This window comes from Phaethon aethereus (assembly GCF_964289735.1).
Source record: "Phaethon aethereus genome assembly, chromosome: Z".
NCBI lineage: Eukaryota > Metazoa > Chordata > Aves > Phaethontiformes > Phaethontidae > Phaethon > Phaethon aethereus.
Genome location: NC_138577.1, coordinates 71,007,993 through 71,030,472, shown reverse-complemented (window position 1 = coordinate 71,030,472; position 22,480 = coordinate 71,007,993). Strand labels below are relative to the sequence as shown.

Genomic DNA, 22,480 nt, shown 5'->3' with positions numbered 1-22,480 from the left:
TCTCCACATCATAAAATATACTTCACAAAGATAGTAAAAATACGTAATTCTTCTGCTTCTAGCGATTCCCATTAGAAAAAGGTACAGTTATATCATTGTTAGAAGAGAAGAACTAGAAGAACTAGAACACGAGTAAATCTAATGGATCTGCAATCATGTCAGTAGGTTGTACCCAGACATAAACATTTGTCATTGCATCATACTTCTTACAGGGCTGTTTACACTGAGCTCCTTTAATTCCTTTAGTATCATAATCATTGTATGTCAGGGTATGGGTATGACGTATCCATATCCATAAAATGTCCCCTTCTGCAAAAGAGGGTTTTTTTTTGCTCAAGTAAAAGTGAAGTACCTGAGTTATGATTCCAAAATGCATTTCTCTACATTCACTTTTTTTTTTTTTTTTTTTTAAGTTAGAAGTGTTCAGTTTCTGGTAAAAACATGTGGGCTTAATTAAAAATTAAGTCTGAGAGAGAAACCAATCTCAACTGCATTGTAAAATGTATATAAATTTACAAACAGGAATTCTAATAATGTAAGAAATAAAAATCTCAAAGTTAAAAAGAACTATATAAATAGCATGCCTTATATTAGTTCAGATGAACATAAGGAATTACAGTTTGAAAACCTACTGTAATTAGATATTGAAGTTAAAATGCTCAGCAGAAATTCAATAAACTTCTAAATGCTGAAGCCCTACCATTCCATTACATTCGTATTTCTTGTCTTTTCATACTGATAAAAGCTTCTCTAAAGTAAATTTATCCAGTCATACCGAGGATCTTATTTGTCATCCAAGAGATAATGTAACTCTAAATTATGCTCAGAGTTTTCTTCTTCTTTTCTATAGGAAATTAGAAGATCTTCTATCATCCGAACAAAGGCACCTGGCCTACTGTAAAAATGAAAAAGCTTGTCTATTACTGTTTGTCACATTGGTGGATAAACTCTTGCCTATGAAGGGCCTAAAAGTCATTTTATTACAGTACAGTCAACCTTTTGGATCAAATCCAGATTCATATTCATTTGCTAACTGCAAATAAATCCCACTGTACTGTCAGTACAGTTTTCTTATATTTTAACATTATTCACCAAAAGCTCCATTCTTCTGAGTTTGCGCTTGTTCTTTGGCATTGGCTTGTCATATAAGCCATTTTTGAGAAGATGCTCCTTGCTGTGATGGATCTGGGCACCATGCTGAAGCTGGAAAGAGCATAAAGCTTGAAGTGGACGGAGTATAGTCTGCAGAAAGATGAAGGGGTGGGGCGAGACAAAAACCCCAACCTTTTAGTAAGCCATTTTAGAGATATTAATTATTCCAGGTTTTGTACTCAAGGACACTTAAAAATGCTGAGAAAATATAATTTGGATGATAAATGCTGATAAAATATAACCTTTGGACACACAGAGGGCACAGCTGAATAAGAGATGTACTAGAAAGAAGCCACATAGCAGACATACATCAACCTACCTGCTGTCATCCCTTACTCCTTCCTTGGACCCATTCAATCCTGACTTCAGCCCCAGCTACATTACTGTAAGTTATGGCTTTAACTTGACCTTACAATCAATTACTGTAGCTCAGCCAACAAGCTATAATAAAATAAGTAACAATAACTGAGCTGTTTGTGCTTGCATGAAAATACCTTCAGGCAGGGTTTTAGAAAAAGAGAAGGGACTCATGATCAAGGCAGCTGGACTGCTATCCTGGAGACTTGACTGTATCCCTGCTTCTGCCTAGTGATACTATGTAGGACTAAAGAAGCCACACACCCCAAATTTATCTCAAATGTTTCCTAATTGCAGGTTCTTCATTTTCTGCTTGCCTGACTCAATATCATGGGGCTTCATGCGCAGATGTGTAAAGCAATCACAAATGTAACTGCAGACAGCAGAAGCTGATTTTCTACCAAGTAAAATGTGACTCTTTTGAGCACACAGGAAAATCTAATGACTTATATTGGGCATCAAACTAGTGCCCATTTTTAACTTCTGTGGCTCTCGACTTCAGCTCACCATTTTATATGCTGGGAATAGCATTCACTTAATCCAGAGAGGGTATAAAAAAGTGCACAAATGTTTATGAAGCTCTTGGCTACTGCAAAATTTATAGAAGCACCTTTGAGAAACTGAGAATTTTGTCTTTGAAAAGTAGGCTGGGCCAATTCTAACTGGTAGCGATAAAACAGAATACATTACTGGGAATTGTAGACACTAACAAAACATTCACTCTGGACACAAGTCAGAAATCCTAATGAAGAAAAAATATGCCAATGTTTTCCTAGCTCATCAAAGGAAAAAGTAAATATATGAAACCCACTTTAGTTTCAGTATTTCTACTTTTTCATGGGTTTAACTTCTACAATAAATAATTACCTTCTTTCAGCCTAAAAGCATATGATAGCTGCACTGTCATAAAAGATACACAAGTTTCTAGAAAAGTTTCTTTACACAGAGTTCCAATTTCTCAGCCATATTTTCTTGTATGGCCACACACTTTGTCCCAGTCTGGTTCTAAATGCAATTGATTTAATGCTGAGGTGACTCTATAGTGTCACAGAGGCAGACAGAGTGGTGGCATACTATATACTATGGCAACTGCAGAGCAATTTTTGACCTGGGAACCCTTTTTTGTAGGCAAAGGTCAAGTACCAAAATATTCATTATCTGATGGAGAGGAATATGAGCGTCCATCTCAGGGTGGACACTAGAATGTAGTCAATACATGGATGAGCTTTAAATCTCTTTCACAGACCCTTCCGTACTACGCTCTGGGAACACAATCAGATTGCAGACCTGGGTCTGTGTTGCAAAACTACTTGTAGGTCTTTTTCAAAAGGCTTATTAAATTGATATTACTAATGTCAGCAACAAAAGATTAAGAAGGACATTATCTTAATAGCCTCTTCCATCACAGACTAGGGGATCACAACTTGCAATGAAAAGGCTAATGTCCAATTACTATTCTCTGACCTGGGCTAAACTGAAACTCAAGAACTATTAAGTCCCAAATTCCTCCAATGACATGTAAGAGTTGTGAGCTGGCTGGTAGGAAGACATAACCCAGTGGGTTGCATTCCATGGCTGCAGGAGTGTGGGAGGTCAGTGGGACAGGCTTACAAAAGCATTTTATCTTCTCGCTAGCTGCGAGGGGGTATTCAGATCATCTCTGCCACTTAGTTTTTGCAGAAGACAACTCACTACTTTTCATGCAGTAATATACTCAATTGCCTATCTCCAACTGGATCAGCTTTTGGATTTTTGAGAGTAAAAGATCACCTCGCTTAGCTTTGACTTCGGAGTATCATTTAAAAATATGGATCTATTAAAAAAGATAATGGTTATTTGACTCCAGTAAATATTCTGAGACCAAGACATACTAAAAAGGAAGTTAATCCTACCTGACTGCTAACTAAATGAAACACTTTAAAGCCTAGCACCAGTTATTCTCAATTACACCTGTCAGCCCAGTAATTTTAAATTCAGATCTTAACTGAAGAAGTTAACTATAAATTTGAAGGTAGTTAAATACTTTAATATCCTATGTAAGAGAGATAGAAACTTTACTGATACTAATCTCCAAATTTTCTTAAGTGTCTCAGGTCTGGAAAATACTTTTCAACAAGTTGTATCCAAAGGTATTTTACAAATTCCCAAGAGCCTCAACTTATAGTAACTGAAGTAATACCATTCCCCACTATTAGAATATGAAGAGACTGGTGAAAATATCTGAATGTTTCTATGACGATTTTCTGCTCAACTGAAGTAAATAAACATTTTAAGGTGTGCATACATATACGCCACCTCCTAACACATACTATAGGATGTATGATTTAAAATTAATAAACTCTCTTGATTTTAAGTGGCTTCAGTTTTTATCTATCAATAGGAAAAAGCACAAGAAAGTCAATGGCACAAAGCATTTGAGACCCAGCACAAAAATTACATTCCAAATACTGCTTGCCACATTATTCAGCACTAATGAATCACTAATCAACTAAATAATCATCATGTTTTTCTGTCTTCATGAAAATTAGACATCAGAGTGATTATAGGCTATAATCTCTGACACATTTACCGATATCTTCCTTTGCCACAAAATACTAATCATACTTTAGACTGAGTATAACTTCGGTAACATGAGTGCAACATGTAAATCACATACATTACAGCAACTGAACTAATAACAACTGAAATTTTTAATAGTCAACTGTTAATTACAGTTAATTAACATAGTACATAAACCAAAGTAGTTTTCAATACACTGTAGTTAAGAAATACCCAAAAGAAAACTCTTTAAAAAAAGAAAATCAATCTAGTATGTTACATTTGTACAATTTAGTATATTACACGTGCTTTATATTACATAAGCTTTTTTGCTACATATTACATGAGCTTTGCAATAAGAAATGTCAAGCTAACTTAGAAAAACATCACAGGAAGAGATAACTACAACAGCGTACCTCTGCAACATACATAGTAGTACTTCTATTTGTTTTGGGCTAAACTTCCAACTGTCATCTCTACAGATTTTTATTCTGTACTGTGGCAAGCACAGCATATATTTGGTGTCTTATAAACCAACTTTTTTAAAAAAGTAATGTACAGGTGAAGAGAATCAGAGTCACTCCTGTCATATTTAGAATTAGAGGAAGAAGTGTGCAAGAAAGTACTACAGGATGAGAGAATGTGATGGGAAATAAGAATGAGGTAGAAGGAAAGAAGGAACTGGATTGCTGAGTTAAAAATGCATAAAACATACAAGACAGAAACAGAAAACAGAAAAGACAAATGGAAAAAAGAAGGAATAGGAAAAGGGAGATAGAGTAACAAGTACAGGAAAATGGGAACTCAAATCCCAAGACAAATGAATCTGAAGACTGCACAGTGAAAACTTGTAAAAGTGGAAGCATCTCTCTGGAGAAAGCACTAGACAACTAAAGAAAAGGAAGGAAAAAAAAACCACAAGGAAAAAAAGGAAGCACGGAGATGGTTTGGGAACGTAGAAGTTGTTTTCAATAAGCAATCTATTACTCCATACACAAAATGGGCTAGCATTAATAAAATCTGAAGAAAAATGGTTTCTATTAGTATATTCTTGTTTGAGTTTGCTATGCAACAGAGCCATTACAAAGTCATTAAGATTTTGACTGTGAAATGTGACATTAGTAGCTAAATACCTTTGCTGTCCCTCTACTAACATAAAAGAAAAACTCAGGTGTTTAAAAATACATACCTCTTGTATACTCTTATTTTTTTCCATGATAGTAAGAGCAACAGCTGCACATTCAAGTGTAGACAGACAGGTGTTTGTTGGCTGTGTACGAATTACATATTGGCTTGAAATGTTGGTTTTTAACTGCACCTGAAAAATAGCAAACTCTACTAAAATAAACAGGTCAGTGTAGCAAAGAGGATACTTCTTCCCTACAAAAAACAAAACGCAACCCCTTCCCTCTGCAGTCAGTTCCCTTCTTTCCTTTTTGCTGCTTTGTCTCCCAGGAGCCAATGACCTTATGCTACTGTTAAGTATAATACTATAATACCATAATACCTGTGAGTCACCATCAGAGACAAGAATTGCACATTTGTTATTGTAGAAACTTGTAAAGAAAATATAATTGTTTGTTAGAGAAAGACTCAGTGAAATTTTAGCGACCAACTTCAGTTGCCATAGATATCCTATAACAAAAATAAAATTATCCATCTATGCTTGTTTTATTGCACCTTCTAAACACACACACAATCCCATACAATGTATAATGACTGTATAGTCACTGACACTATATACCTTGGTTAAATACTATTTATCAAGTTCTGAATGAAAGACTTTTAGAAACTACATTTATTCATATAATGTACTAGGTCACTGACTAGAACTATTTGCTTACCTAAATCATGTTTGAAAATGATTTATGGGCTCTGCCTCAAGTGATAACCACTCTATACTATCTCACAAATTAAAGGTTTTTAAGAAAAATAAATATAATTCAGCCACTACACTGCCCATTTTATCAGCTCTGAAAGCTTTTACTGTGTTTATAAACAGCAGTTGAAATATCATAGAATTTACATTACTAGACTTTGTGTGAAAATTCAAATTTTTTCCTTCACTCCTAAAATTTCCATCTCCATGTATGTTTAAAATACAGTTTTCCAAACAAGTTAATGTTTTAGCAACATCATCACTATTCTTAACTAAAAATTATCAGTTCCTTTAAAAAAAAATAGTAGTACAGTACAATAAACCCTAAGGAATTATTATAAAGAACAACTCAATTTTCTTTTTTTTTTTAATCTCATCCCAGCAATCGTCTTTTATTTTTCCTCTTTGTCAAAGAAATGAGTGACTGTTCCCAACGGCCATCATAATATTGCTCCCACTCTGTTTGCCAGAGTCACAGCCTTTGTCACTTCATTCAGTATTTTCTTGCTTCTCTTTTCCCATTTTTCCTTTTATTAGTAATGCTTCATTTTCCTTCATCACTTTTACATGCAATCACCCATTCTTAAAAGTTCAAGATATCTCATTTATAAAAGGGAAACTCGAAGCTGCTGAAGAAACATGAATGAGTAAGATCAAATTCCAGTGCTTTACATGATCCCAATGTAATGGGAATTAAAAATAAATAAATAAAAAGAAGGCGACAAGAGAAGAGGAAAGCCATTCTGGAAAGGACAAATAAGTTAGCTATAGAAGTTCAATATACTCAAATATAGGAAACGACAGAAAAATGTACCTTTGTGACAGAAAGTCCTAACTTGTTTATCAAAGGAAACTTTTTTTTTAAAATGCTAGTCTTGCTATTGGGTAGGCGTGAAGAAGCAAAACATGCATGTTTTAAAAATGTTTTAATGTTTTAAAAGCTTCCAGCAAGGATTGTTTAGTTTGGAGAGATCACTTTCAACAGCCCAAGAATACAAACTTGGGTTGAGATACTGAGAAAATGAATGCGTGTTTGTGCTATAAAGAATATAGCATACTAACATTATGATTTTTGTATTATATAAAAACACATTTGTATTCTTTTCACAACTTTCACAACAACACAGCAGGTGTCATTTTAATTAAATTATTTTAAAATCACGTCTCCCAAAATACATTTTGCCCCCTTGAGAGAAGATCGATGTTTTTGCTATTTTAAGGCTGCTTACCATAACAATTACCTGGAATGCATTGTAGTTTTAATCAGGTTATGCAGTTATCAACTGTTAATTAAGCTGAAAATGCACCAGTGGCCTCAAAGCACATATAAATATATCTTTCCTGAACATACTTACTATTCTTGGATATTTGAAAGTAATAGTTACAGGTAATGATGTATACAGTTATTTCCTGCAAATTCAATGGTCAGCTCCACTTAAAAGTAATTTTCATCTTCTGCAGCTATTTAGCATATTCCTGCAAATGAATTGGCACTATGTATGACAAATTACTCAATGACTGCCTATTACTTACTATAAAGTTGAACCTGATATTTTGTATTTAAAGCCAACATAGTTGATGGAGTTGATTATTCCATGTCTCCATCTCCATATCCATGACTCAGGATCCTTAGTCTTTAGATCTGTACTTTGACTGTCGAAAGAAAAGAATTTATACCTAGCACCTCATTAGCAGATTATTAGCTATTACACTGTACTGAAAGTCGATCATACAATCTTTAATTTATAGTCAGAGTGTAGAACTTTTATTTACTGTATAAAAGATATTAAGAATAACTTGGCTATTCAACAGCAAATTCAGTCCATGTGCTGGGGAACAGATCCAGGGCAGATTCTAGAATTGAGCTGGTGGATACATACTAGCCTTTATGAACCACCATCTTCAATTGGGTATTGAAAAATCAAAAAGAGAATAAATTGATTTAGGAGAGAAAATGTAATTTCATTACATACACTGATGTCCAAATTCTATATCTGGATGTTTCTACATCCAAAAGAAAATTAAAATGAAATTCAAATAATAATTTCATTTGTTGTTCCTCAAGGTTTGCTTTTTTTTTATGCTCCCTTTACTGGGACCATGTATGGATCTCCATCATGACAGAGTAGGAAGGCTAGTTATTTCAAGTACACAGTTATTCCAAGTTTCACACGCTGGAAGAAGCTTTTAGTCCCTATTTAAAAATTCCTAGTCAGGTATTAAAAACCAGGGTAAACTCAGTCCATCGTTTCTCCAGCATGTATCCTGAGCAGCAGAGCAGAAACATAACCACAATTTGTCTCGACAGCTGACAACCACATTCTTTATAGAGTCTCTCTGCAGAGGTTGAGGGAAACCACCTCATGGACTACCTGCAGGCACTGGCTTTCCCCTCCTCAGACACAGATGACAGTGCCTTCAAGCTTTTTTTTGTAGGAGCTAGGAATAGTTCTGTCTGCTGGTTTCTATACTTCATTTCTTGGGGCTCATGCTGAAAAAAATCTTTTAATATTATCATAATTCCAGAGAAAGGAAAATTATTAATGATTGCAAGACAACTTCTGTGGAAGAAAAGCTGCCTGCACTCCACCTTACACTGTGGAGCCAAAAAGTCTGCAAGTGCAGCTCTCAAACAGATGATGTTGTACGAAAGGGCAACTTTCCCTTTCTAGCGGCAACAGCAGCAGCAATCAAATTTCTTCTTTCCTGGGAAGAGTGAGAGAGGATGGGAACAAGGGGTCCCCATCCATTTTTCTGAAAAATGACACATTCACTGGGATGAGATGAAAATACCACAGACAGACTGCACAGTGGTAGAGAACAGTGAAAGAATACCTGACCAGGACAACTCCCTGCTGCAGTTTGTCACTTAGGCTTCTTTCAAGAAACATGCATTTTACTCTACTCCTTACTCCAGAGAGGCACAATATCTAAATAAGAGATCCTTAGTCACCTGACATACACTCAGGGTAGCCTTTGTCTACCATAAATTGGATAGACTCACCAAACAACTGATTGTCTATCAGAAACTAGGTACACTAACTGAATGAATAAAACACACAATGAGGAGCTCTATCAACTTAGAGTATAAACTGAATGGTTAAGAGAAAGACAAAACTATAGAAACCAAAATGAACTAATATAGTTAATAAATATTTCAGACATAGGAAGAATATCTTCTTGAAAAAAAAAGCCTACATACTTATTTACTTTTTCTAATGTAATTGGGTAGGAGGACAACTTATCTCATTTTCAGCCAACAGGTCTGAAACTTGCCTTGCCATTTGTGGAGTCAATCGTTTCAACGACTGCAACAGTCTCATCAAAGCTTCTGCACTACCTAAATGGATTAATTCTTTTGTCTGTCACCTGCATATCTCAAATCCAGCTAAACACGTTTAATTCAAAGTTACAGAAATGTTCCTCCACAGTTAACGTAAACAAAATCAGATCGTCTACCCCTTACATTACACTTCAAAAACTCAGAATGAGTATACATAAATACTCTATTTAAGTACATTTCCAGACAACAATAATGATATTTTATGACCACTTCTCCATAAAATTATAAAGATACCATGACACACAACTTTTTTTTTTTTTAGCTGTCAAAGTAATTTGCAAATCAAATGCACACTTTGGAATAATTTCAGTTACTAACAAAATACAGCAATGTCAAGTTGAAAAAACAGCAGCCAATTTAACACCACTCACTAAAATAAACAATAACATAAGACAGAAAATGGAAAGTATCTCAACCAATTCAAACTAGAGAGAGGAATTTAGATAAACTGAATGCAATTACCCACTGGAATTTAGCCAAGACACTGAAATTAGCATATCTATCTCTTTATAAGTGCAAGGGAGTGGAGGGGCTTAGTTTCCAACCCATCAGAAGCACGAAGCAACACACACAATCAAGTTTTATGCCTGTGTGTAACTCAAGACCCAGCACTTCCAAAAGTCTGAATGTCAGCAATTCACACAAACGTAACATTAACTTAACAAATACCGGCTTCTCTGCCAACACACCAGCCTCTCATCAAATGCTACAGCCTTTGAGCACTTACAAACGATTTGAATTACAGTAAAAATAGTGACCCTTCAGTATTTCTCAGGGCTGAGTTCTTCTTCCATGGCTCTCTTTGGAGATGCCCCAGGCAAGTGATGACCCAGCTGATCCTATTCAGCTGTTCAGAACTGATGGAAGCAAAAGTGTTGCTTTCATGGGTCAAAAAATGCTGTTTGAAATTTTAAAAATTTAAGTCAGTAAAGACAGAAAACTGATTTCTGCTCTGATTTTAAATATTAAGACTGGAGGTCTTGCAGAAAGCTCTAGGTGCTATCCTGAGGCCACTCCTTAATGTCAATATCCTTATCTTTTTACCTTTATTATGCTGATTTGTCCATCATTACTCTTACTAGCTTTACTCTCCAAACAGAGATTATGCAAAAAAAAAAAATCCATCATTATGCAAAATTATATTTGGAAAATAGTGCATCCCCAAGAACACAGAAAGGCTATAAAGTTAGTACACCTGTCTCAGAAGGCTCACTCAATGGTTCTTGGTTTTGCCTGTCCTGTTTTCTGCAATTAGATTACAGGCACCTCAAAACAGGCAGAACAACAACATATCCTTCTGTGGCTTCTATGAAAAACCTAGTACTTATTTTAAGATCTCCTCTTCTTTTACTTATGTTGATAGTGTCCTTATAAAATCTGGAATTCTGTTTGGGAATTAATTTGCTCAACTCTCAGAGAATGAAGTAACCAAATACTATCCATCACCTGGCTTGACATAGGCAGTAGTTATTTTTCATATGTACTGCCACTTTAACAAATATCTCCCAGGCAAAACACCTGGATATGCCATTTTTTTAAAAGGAACTCAAAAGGTACAAACAGAAAAAATACAACCGTATCCTGCCATCTTGCCCAGCATTCTAGAAACTAAGAAAAAAGTGCTTATAAGGTGAAGAGGAAGAGCATTCTCTGCATGCTACTGCACAAACAACCTCAGACAGAAAAGGGAGTCAGGCATGGCAAAGATCTTTCAGTCAGTATCCAGTTGGCACAAGCACCTTTTACCTGTAAGCCAAACCAAACTATTTTCTATATCTTACAGAAATTTAACGCAGTTAAATAAGATTACCTTTATGACAGAGAAGACAGCCTGAATAAATTTAGTCTCAGCATGCTACTGAAATTTAAATCAGGCATATAAATAAGTTATTTTGCTCAAAATCTTGCCTTTAATGTAACATGGCATCTTAAGAGCACTCTGTTTCTAAAAACTGGAGAGAATAACTGCCATGCAACTGTCACAAATGGAGAGCCTGAAAGAGTACACAGATATCACAGAAACCTCCATCCACTTTGCACGTCTCATTTGAGTATTTAGGCATATCCATGACATTCCTGTGTATGTTCCAGGAAAAATGGTGAAACAAATCATAGATTATATTGTGACTTTCAGGTAAACTTGAAGAAATTTGTTCAACTTCTATGAAATGACAAGATATTTTGCACATTGTCTCGGCCAATTTACAATGAACCCGAAAACCTTTCTCTTTGGGTATCCCACAAACCCTCCCTCTGAGGCATTTTATGGTATCAGGTTAAACTCCGGAGTCTTATCACTACAACAAGCCTCAGGATATCTCACTGCTGTTGTGATTGGAACGTGGTAAATATGTAATAATCTGTCTTTGCAAAAGCAGCATAATTGCTTCTGCTGAACAGTGGCTGTGTGTAAGTTCTCCCTACTTATGCTCCTTTGAGCCTGTACAGAAGAACCTAAATTCAGGTTCAAAACCTGAAAAGCAAAACCAAAAGCTTTCTTACACTCTTATAAAACGCATCTGTGTAAAAGCAGTGCCCAGAATTTCTTTTATCAAATATATTGTTAATGTGTGAAAATATGTTAAACTTCTATGGACTTTCAAGAATGCCCTTTCTTTGCTTCTGGAATGAAAACAATTTAAGAACCAAATTTTAACCACTCTGGGGTATTACATGCTAAAGATAAAAGGTCCAGAAGAAATCTGTAGAGCTCCTCATTGCATGACTTAATGTTCATCATCTGAATATAATCAGTAAAGCCTTTGACAGCGTCTCCCACAGCATTCTCCTGGAGAAACTGGCGGCTCGTGGCTTAGACGGGTTTACTCTTCGCTGGGTGAGGAACTGGCTGGATGGCCGAGCCCAGAGAGTTGTGGTGAACGGCGTTAAATCCAGTTGGCAGCCGGTCACAAGCGGTGTTCCCCAGGGCTCGGTTCTGGGGCCGGTCTTATTCAATATCTTTATTGATGATCTGGATGAGGGAATTGAGTGCTCCCTCGGTAAGTTTGCAGATGACACCAAGCTGGGTGGGAGTGTTGATCTGCTGGAGGGTAGGAGGGCTCTGCAGAGGGATCTGTACAGGCTGGATAGATGGGCAGAGGTCAACTGTATGAGGTTTAATAAGGACAAGTGCAAGGTCCTGCACTTTGGCCACAACAACCCCATGCAACGCTACAGGCTTGGGGAGGAGTGGCTGGAGAGCAGCCCGGCGGAAAGGGACCTGGGGGTGCTGGTTGACAGCCGGCTGAATATGAGCCGGTAGTGTGCCCAGGTGGCCAAGAAGGCCAACAGCGTCCTGGCCTGTATCAGGAATAGTGTGGCCAGCAGGAGTAGGGAAGTGATCGTGCCCCTGTACTCGGCACTGCTGAGGCCGCACCTTGAATACCGTGTTCAGTTTTGGGCCCCTCACTACAAGAAGGATGTTGAGGTGCTGGAGCATGTCCAGAGAAGGGCAATGAAGCTGATGAGGGGGCTGGAGCACAAGTCTTATGAGGAGCGGCTGAGGGAACTGGGGTTGTTCAGTCTGGAGAAGAGGAGGCTGAGAGGAGACCTTATCGCTCTCTACAACTACCTGAAAGGGCGTTGTAGCGACGAGGGTGTTGGTTTCTTCTCCCAAGTAACCAGTGATAGGACGAGAGGAAATGGCCTCAAGTTATGCCAGGGGAGATTTAGATTGGATATTAGGAAAAATTTCTTCACCGAGAGAGTGGTCAGGCATTGGAACAGGCTGCCCAGGGAGGTGGTGGAGTCGCCATCTCTGGAAGTGTTCAAAAAACGTGTGGATGTGGCGCTTCAGGACATGGTTTAGGGGACATGGTGGCGCTGGATTAATGGTTGGACTTGATGATCTTAAAGGTCCTTTCCAACCTAGTGATTCTGTGATTCTGTGATATATGATGTCTCTTTGTTACATGACTATGTCAAATGACACCTCTTTTAAAAACATCACCTCTGTATTTCATTATGTCTCTTACCTGTTACTGTATAAACAAGTTTGAGAGAAAATAAGTATGCTGTAATTTGATATATAGAAAAATATTTGAGAATGCCACAAGTACATTCTGGGAAAATATATTTTTTAGCATTTCACAATATTCTGACCTTTCTTTTAAAATAGCTTTTTAATGAGGATCACTCAGATTGTACAGGCTATTTCCCTACTGTGTTCCTTGCTTTCATTTTTAGACATAGTTGATTGACAGGAAGAGAAATTAAATTGCAAAAGGAATCTGTCCTTCACAGACAGAGATTCTTACATCACATTCCTACAGAATTTGGTGGGAGGGGAATTTGGAGAAAAACAGCAAACAAGTACATGCACTTTCTCCACCCCACCCCTGCCCAACTTTAAGTTTTAGAGTGCTTCATCCAAATTTGTTCAATAGAAACTCTTTACCAAGAGCTGGGCAAGGAAGCAATGAACATAAAAAGGAGATACTGTCTTTAAAAAGTAAATCAAAATAAATGCAAACCTCTTATGAACGTACAAGATAACATTACATTTTCCACAAGTAAAAAATTGTGGTAAATGAACCAGGGTCAGAAAAAAACACTGTAAACCAAAAACATTACCAATACCATCATTTATCTGCAGAAGACAAGTTTCTCACATAGCAAGCTTCCCACTTTGTAATTTAGCTTGTGTAAAGACGGCAGAATTTGATACATAAACATGAAACTTCCATTTAAGTTTCCATTGCAAGCTAAATACTTACTAAAGTTTAAAAATAGCAACCAAAATAGATATCTCACTTTTCTAAATATATCTGTAATCTAATCTATATGTCTATATTGATCATCTTTACACATGATACTGTATAAAGTTAAGGTAAAATTCAGGTTACAAACCACAATTTTTCTTGCAGGAGAACCTGGTAATTCAAAATACTTAGTACCATGTATGCAGATTGTTTTGAGAAAGTCCAACAACTATTTAATCAATCCTTAGGCTCTTTTTAATGAACTATGAAATCAAAGTTCTACACAAAAACAGGGACTAGTTTGCAGCGGCCTCCTTAGCACTTCATTTGTTTTATACAACTATTTACAACAGGCTCTTCTTCTGCTTAAGCAATAATTTGTGATGTATTTTTACCAGGAGTCAGTTTTGTTAACAGCTAAAATTTTTAGCATCTTCTCAAAGACGCTAAGAGAATTCAACAGTTTAGCACTTGTCACATCTTGCCAAGTCAGATAAAATTGTCTCCTCTTTAGATTGTCGAATAAGGTAGTAGAAACACCTGCAAACTTTAGAACTATCACGAAAGTAAACAATGGTTTTGAAAGTTATTTCAGATGTTTATGCCTATCTGCGTATTTTGAATCCTTAATGTTGCGCACAATATAGAAGGAGTAAAATTACAGAATCACAATGTTTCAAACCAGTACCCATTATGCTTGTTATCCCTTACACCATGCATGGAAAACACATAGTGTGAAATAAGTGTCCATCCCAAAAGAAGTTTAGAATATAAACCTATGGCAACTTGCGAACCTCTTTTTTCAAAGAAGAAAACAGGATATTCAGGCCTACATTTAATAAATAAGATGTAACCAGTAAATATATATATGAAAAAGAAGTAATTTCTTCAGTATTGCTGCTCTGCCGAAAGTAAGTATCTAACTTACTAGATAAGTAACATGAACTTTACATTAATGAAAATTGTCATCAGTAGAAGTTATCTACTAGTTATCTAGTTATCTATAGAAACGACAGTTTCTAAGGTGCCAATACCGGGCTGCTAACAGTGACAGATAAGTATCAGCCTCCAGTGCTGGAAGGAGATTGAAGAATATTTGTATGCACGTATCCTGCTTCCCTGAAAGACAAGACACTGAACTTCAGGTCAAGAAATAACCTGAGCTCACTAAATCGCAGCGCAACTTTAGGCAAGCCACCTTCCTTCCCTGAGCTCCAAGGTACTGCAAGATGATATATACCCAATACCATAAAGCACTTTGAAGGCTGAGGAAACGGATGGTGCGAGAAGCAGGAGACAAATCAGAAACAGTAAGTGCTGTTACTGGAGATAAGAAGAGAATCTTCCTTCCGATATTTTTGCGCAAAATATTTCTAAAAAAGCTATGGGAGTGGCAAGCAGAAAAAAGGAAATAAGAATTACACTAAGCTTTCTTACGTATAGGGATAAAAGAAAATCAAGGTTCCCTTCACAATACCCCTATATGAATATTTACAAGCACAAGAAGAACTACAAAAAAAACCCAGAAAGCCTTACTATCCTTAAAGAAAGTAAAATAGCGTGGTCAACAGTTAAAATAGATGACTGAAATAAAGTCCAAATGCAGACAAGCTGTAATTCTAATCTAAGAGTAATAGTTCAAATTCATGTAAAAGAAGGCAGCCTGAGGCGGAACGGAATGGCTTACATAAAATTAAGAGCTAACAGGCAGTGAAATTGTAAGGAAAGGAATGTCCTAACAGCTAAGGCAAAACAGAAGATAGGACTGACCTAGCAATATTTGGACTATGTATTTTTCACAGACAAGTGAAATACCATCTGGTTATGGTCTCAGGTTCTGAAACTGTAGGTTTTTACCTATAGCTAGGGAATGACACAATACTGCCATTATGTTATGTAAAAATAACTATATTTAAGTGCAAGACATACAGGGTATGCCTGGCACTTCATAAAACGACTATGCATTTTTAGTTAATTTCCATGCATTGTAATTTTTTGTATTTAGACAAAGAAAGATCCAGAAATTATTTCTGGTAATATCTCTCTTGCTCTGATTAAATTTCAAAAATGAATGTCAGGCAACAGATCAATATTTTATGCAGCACTATTCTTTTAATAATTAATACAACAGGAAAGTGCTGCAAGTAAATTCAGTCAGTGAGCAGAGTATAGATCTAGAGAAAGGGGTCATGAAATGAAGGAAGAAAATTTAATTACGTGTATTGTCACAGCCATTTAACTTTAATTACCTGCAAATATCAGAAAATTGAAAAGGAAAATTAAATACCTCAGTGTCAGAAAGTAGCATCAATGCAATGACACTGTTCTTCGGAATCTACTAATTACTTTTGTTTTCTCCGGTTTCTTTTTTTCTTATTATATGTGTATAGTAGTAAGCACTTCCTTGGAAAGGGAAAAGGCTGTGGCAGAAGCTCCTGAGGAGAAGTTTGGCAAGGACAGAAGGGAACATGTAGAGAAAGACTAAAAGAAGGAAAAAAGCCTTCAATTAACCTAGTTATTTGAAAGCAAACTCAGTCAAAATGAAAAATATTTCTAGTTTCCTTTTTACAAAGCATTCATATCCCACGAGAACTTCAGCATGGGCACAATGGTACAAAACCTGCAGTTGTCCCTGGATTGTTCTACAGCAGGTTATTCAGATACTCAGCAAAGAGTTTAACAATAATTACAAAAGAAATGGCAAAGAAATAAATTAAAAGCAAAGTTTCTGCCCAAGAGTGAAAATAGCATACACTTCTGACATCTGGCAAATTACCTGAGACCTTTCGGTCACAAAGAAAATGTCACTGTATTGGGACGTAATAAATACATACTTATGACCAGAAAAATGTCACAGTGGACCAATGTCATTCAAATTAACCTAAATGTCAGCAGGACAGACTCCTGTTGATTGTTCAGCACCATATCTCAACTGTGCATTGCCGTCTTGACCCAATGTAATTCCCAGTTCTCTCCCTCTGATCTCAGTCTTCTCAAACAGCAGTTTCTGCCAGTCCTAACGTAAAACACTTTGTGCTTTAGGGTCCAAAACATTTCCTTGAGTGTTTCAGTTGTAATGAGACAGCAGCTAAAACCTGAAGACATCAAACATTCCAGCATATGTAACAGATTTTAACAATTATCTTTACCTTTCAAGTCACTCTACAGCAGAAGATATGAGCTACTAAGTTAATGAAAACATGTTTTCTTGCTACATCAAAAATCACTCAATTTAAAAACACAACAAAAATTTACTATCAAAGCTCGCAGAGACTTCTACAGCCTACAGATAACTGGGCTCTGCTATGGGTATTAGTAAAATCACCAGTATAGATAATCACACGTATAGATAAAAAGCATTTATAGAACAAGTCAGTGAAACCAAGGTATTTTTCTTCCATTGGTATGAGGACGCATGGTTTGATGCCTACCACTTTCTGGGACCTAAATTACTACAGTTTTTCCCACTGCAACTGTTATTGGCTGGCCTTCGTTGCCTTGGGTTCTGATCTGCCTCCTGCCCAGCTGCACCCCTGACTGATCACAGGACCTCTTTCCCTTGCAGAATTAAACTGGGTATTGTCCATTCACTTAGGTTCTAAGGCAAAATTTGGTATTTAATCTCTCTCTCTCGTGTAAATTGGAAATTGTGACAAATTAAAACAAAGATAGAAAAACAGAATGATAAAAGGGAGTATAAAAGGGGACTGTAATAAAATGTATTTACTACCTGGCACTATCTACTATTTGGTCCTCATATAATCACTTGTCTGAGTCACATAACTGGAGGATGAAAAAGCATATTTTTCTCTGCATCTCCTCAGCTCACTGAATAGGACATTTTATAAAAGTAATTCAAGGAGCAAACATCATAAAAGGAATAAACTAAGATACAGCCAGGTGACAACAGTGATTCTATCTTGCTTGCTCTTTTGTTCTGGGTGTTTTCTATATGCACAAGAATGGTTATTTCTATACTTTCATTTTAACATTAAATGTAATCTGCTCTCAAGGTGTTGAGACAGTTGCCTATACACCTTAAGGTATATAACACCCATGTCTGTGAGCACTAACTGTATTAGAAGCAAGTTTTTAACCTTCTCTAGAAGGAATTTATCTAAATGGCAGATTACATTTCAGAATAGCTGCTTGCTCCAGCAAAGAAATTCTTCTGATTTTTGGACATGCTTTCAGAAACAGACTGCTACTCTTTCTTTAATCCTCTAGGCTTGAAAATGGCAAATCCCCAAATAAAGTTTTATTATCTAAACATACCAGGGGACTAGACCACAAAACGCACTTTCTGTTAGAAAGCACATCAATATAACCCTTCACGCGCCTTTAACCATTACAGTTTGTCTATCAACTCATTCATGACTTTACCCATCATTACTGGAAAAGTAACAGAATTAATTTCAGCTTCTGCTCAACTATACGTGCTGCCAATTTTGTATTGATAATTCTGGCATTGCTGCAAGCTGAATTGCTGGCAGAAGACCCTACTGCCAACTCAATTGGATGTCCTACACCTGTTGACACTTTTGCATTTTATCCTATCTGTCATACACTTCATTTTAAACCAGATGGCATTTTATCATTCCCTGTCTAGCATTTAATCCCTCATTTTTCCTCCTGGGCTTCTGCTACCTAGTAACTCCAGTCGCAACACTAGAACTGAAAAGCAGGCAGATCCCTAAAGGAACGGCCTTTTTAATTTTGGTTTGCTTTTAAGCAAAAGGAGTGGCACAACTGTTTTGAGCCAGCTTGTTTGAACAAAGATCCCTCACCTTACTTTCCGTATTCCAAATGCAGTGCCTACATCTCTTATTGCTGATACAATGCTCAGGGAGGTCCTGCCAATAGTTTGAGCATCCCACTGACTCCTACAGAAGAAGGATTAGAATGCTTTTCCAAAATGTCCCTAGGATCAGAGTATTTCAAGCAAGCTGCTTGATAAGACTTACTCTCAGGCTCCCCTAAGCATCTGTGAACCAATGCTCACCCACCAGAGGCAGCACAGAAACCATGAAGTCAATCCATTAAGTGCTACTCACTTTGCACAGCATAAAGTATTGATATGAGCAACAAGGTAAATTGTCAAAGAATTCTTAAAGCAGATGGTGATGTGACTGACTGGTGAAAGATCAAAACTCTGGAAATTCATGCAGCAGTTTGTGTTGACAACTGCCCAGGCATATTACAAGATGGTCAGTGAACAATGGGAAAGAAATGGAAATGCACGAGTGTTTCATAAATATTTCATCACACTGTCTTCTAAATTGTAACAGGGATTTGGCCCACGTTTCTCAGAAGCTGAGAACACAGAAAAGCTCCCCATGCCTGACATATTGCCAAAATTCTCTTGCATTGACTGGAGTTCAAGATAGCGTATACCCTTGACACTGCAGATTTCTAGGACCTTTTTAGAAGACAGCATATCAATTATGAACTGGTAGCAACACTTTTAATTAACCAGCTAATGAGGTCAAAGATCACAGCTTGTAACACCTTTTATAAACTTTTCCTTTCTATGGAAGACAATGAAGTATTCTGAGGGTTTTTTTGAGTACGATGGTTCTTAACAACCTGATTATACTGCTTGCAAATATTTAGTGACTATGCCCATCTCATGGATGGAGTGAGAATGTTATATAAAGGTCAGACAGAAGGGAGTAAATCAACTCAGCAGGAATTATCCTTTTAGAAATGCAGTGCTGAGTAAGAATATTTGTGTGGTACCTTGAAACTTTGCAGCTTATTGCCACAAACAATTCATAAACAAATCGCCCTGGAGGTCTTGGCTCAAAACCATTATGTTTACCTGCAAATGTGCAACCTATTTCAGTAGCTTTACAATGATGCATTTTACCACAGGATTCCTAAGATCTTATACAAATATGAGTAACTGGCTGAAAAAAAATGTTTAAAAAAGAAAGCATATGGTAGCATTTACCTTACCTACTAGTAGGTGACTTTTATTTCTAGTTAAATTAAAGCCCATGAAACTGTATTAACAAAGAACATTTAATTCAATTGGAAAAATGGGGGAAATTGAATTTAAGATAATGTTTAATTACTCTGTAAAGAATGTGGCTAGGATGCCTGAGCTCACAGCCTATCACTCATGCGAAAAAAACCCCTCGGTGTTTTTTTTTGTTTTGTTTAAATGAGTTGAAAGCACTTCAGTAAAACAGCATTTACAGCAACAGAGGCTCCCTAAACTCATCTTCCCTGGTTCAGAAGTGAGAATATGTGCATAGAACTCCAGAGAGCTCCACAATGGACAGGTCCTGCTTCAAGCCCATGCCCTGGTCGTAGCCTGAAGCCTGGACCATCACTACAGGAAGACCAGGACTGCTTAGCAGAGCTGGGGAGTCCAACCAGCAGTCTCTGTTGGAGTAGCAGGGCACTAGCGAATGGTCAGCTTGGAAGGGAACCAGCAGTCAGCAGTGGCTGAGGTGCCATGTGGGAAGCTGCTGCCAAGGCTGCCAAGGGAGGAAGGGTGCTACCAGCGTGTGGGGAGCGACTGTCCCAGATGGGCACCCCAACAACTGGGACAGGAAAACAGGAGAGCCTGATGGTGAGTTAACAACAGACCGATCAGACCACTCCAGTTACAGTCCTTCACTCAGAAGAGTGAAATTATCAGAATGAGGGAAGCCCACAGCCTTTGCCCCAGGGAGACGCCTCTGCAATGGTGTATGGGGTTTACATGGCAAGTTTTTTTGGCAGCGGGGAGAGGGCTGCAAGGGTGGCTTCTGTGAGAAGACACCAGGAGCTGCCCCCATGTTGGACAGAGCCAGTTTTAGTCAGCTCCAAGATGGATCTGCTGCTGGCCAAAGCTGAGACTGTTGGCGACAGTGGTAGCACCTCTGGGATAACATATTTAAGAAGGGATTAAAAAACTGCTGTGCAACAGCAGCTGGGAGAAAGGAGTGAGAATATGAGAGAGGAACAACTCTGCAGACACCAAGGTCAGTGAAGAAGGAGAGGGAGGAGGTGCTCCAGGCACTGGAGAAGAGATTCTCCTGCAGCCCATGGTGAAGACCATGGTGATGAAGGTTGTCACCATTCAGCCCATGGAGGACCACGGTGGAGTAGATCTCCTCTCTGCAGCCTGTGGAGAACATCCACTGCAGCAGGTACCTGTGCCCTGAATGAAGCCGAGACCCTGTGGAGAGCCCACACAGGACCAGGTTCCTACCAGGAACAGAAGCCTGTGGAAAAGAGCCTATGCAGGATCACATCTTCTGTCAGGACCTATGGCCCTGCAGGGGACCCATGCTGGAGCAGTCCGTTCCGGAAAGACTGCACTCCAGTGAAAGGACTCATGCTGAAGTAGTTTATGAAGAACTGCAGCCTATGGGAAAGACCTGCTACATTGGAGATGTTCGTGAAGGATTGTATCCCATGGGTAGGACCCCACACTGGAGCAGGGGAACAGTGTGAGGAGGAAGGGCTGGCAAAGACGAAGTGTTATGACATGACCACAACCCCCATTCTCCATCTCCATGTGCCACTCAGGGGAAGGTGGTAGAAGAATCGGGAGTGAAGTTGAGCCTGGCAAGAACAGAGGGGTGGGCGGAAGGGAATTTCTAGATTTGTCCTTATTTCTTATTATCCTGCTTGGTTTGACTGGCAATATATTAACTTAACATCCCCAAGCCAAGTCTGTTTTGCCTGTGACAGTAATTGGTAAGTGAGCTCCATGTCCTTGCTTTGACCCATGAGCTTTTTGTTGTGTTTTCTCCCCCTGTCCTGTTGAGGAGGTCAAGTGATAAAGCAGCTTGGTGGGTACCTGGCAGCCAGCCAAGGTTAACCCACCACAAATGGCTACAGCAGTGTGGGAAAACTGGAGCTCGAGAGATACTACTGATGGCTCCAGAGAGCAGAATCCTGGGGAGTCTGGGCCTATATCACTTTTAAATGCTGTCCTATATAAGGGAAAAAGCCTTTGGGATGAGCTGAGGGAGGGATATGTGGAGCAATGGGTCAATCCTGTTGTTTCCACAAAGAAGATGCCCACCCTGGAGGGACAAAGTTTGGAAGCCATGATAGATGAATATTCAAACAGCTAGTATGGCTAGGGATGCATGCTTTGTAGACACAAGGGGTGGAGGTTGTTGAAATGTTGAACCTAGACCAGGACCTATATCCTGATCCACAGTGAGAAGGGGTGGAGATTGCAATGCATATAGACGCTGAAACCATTGTAACGCTCTTGATTTTGGTATTTTGCAAAATATGGGTGGAGTTTCACTGTGCACATGTAGACATTTGTTACCGCATGCATTCTTTTTATCTGGTAGGAAGGGCGGTGTGACGCTAAATGGAGACATGGTGACACTATTATGGTGACACTAAGAGTAGAGCTTGTAATGAATATAACATTTTGCTAAGGAGAAGGATGGAACATATTGGGCATAATTGTCAGGGTTTTGGTAGCAGAAGGACAGCAGGAAAGACCACTGTAAGAAGAGGCCAAGGGCTGCCTACTCAAGAGGCACAGCC

At 38.0% G+C, this 22,480-nt stretch overlaps 1 protein-coding gene across 1 annotated transcript in view; it reads right to left on the bottom strand.

The window, feature by feature from the left end:
* Positions 1-1,071: 1,071 nt before the first annotated feature.
* DTWD2 (DTW domain containing 2) overlaps positions 1,072-22,480 on the bottom strand; it is a gene marked incomplete at both ends in the record, with an annotated part of 92,503 nt that continues 71,094 nt past the window's right edge. Inside the window, 2 exons of the mRNA XM_082013056.1 lie at positions 1,072-1,242; positions 5,237-5,365. Coding sequence (XP_081869182.1) covers positions 1,072-1,242; positions 5,237-5,365 — 300 coding nt within the window. The remainder of the gene's footprint in view (positions 1,243-5,236; positions 5,366-22,480) is intronic.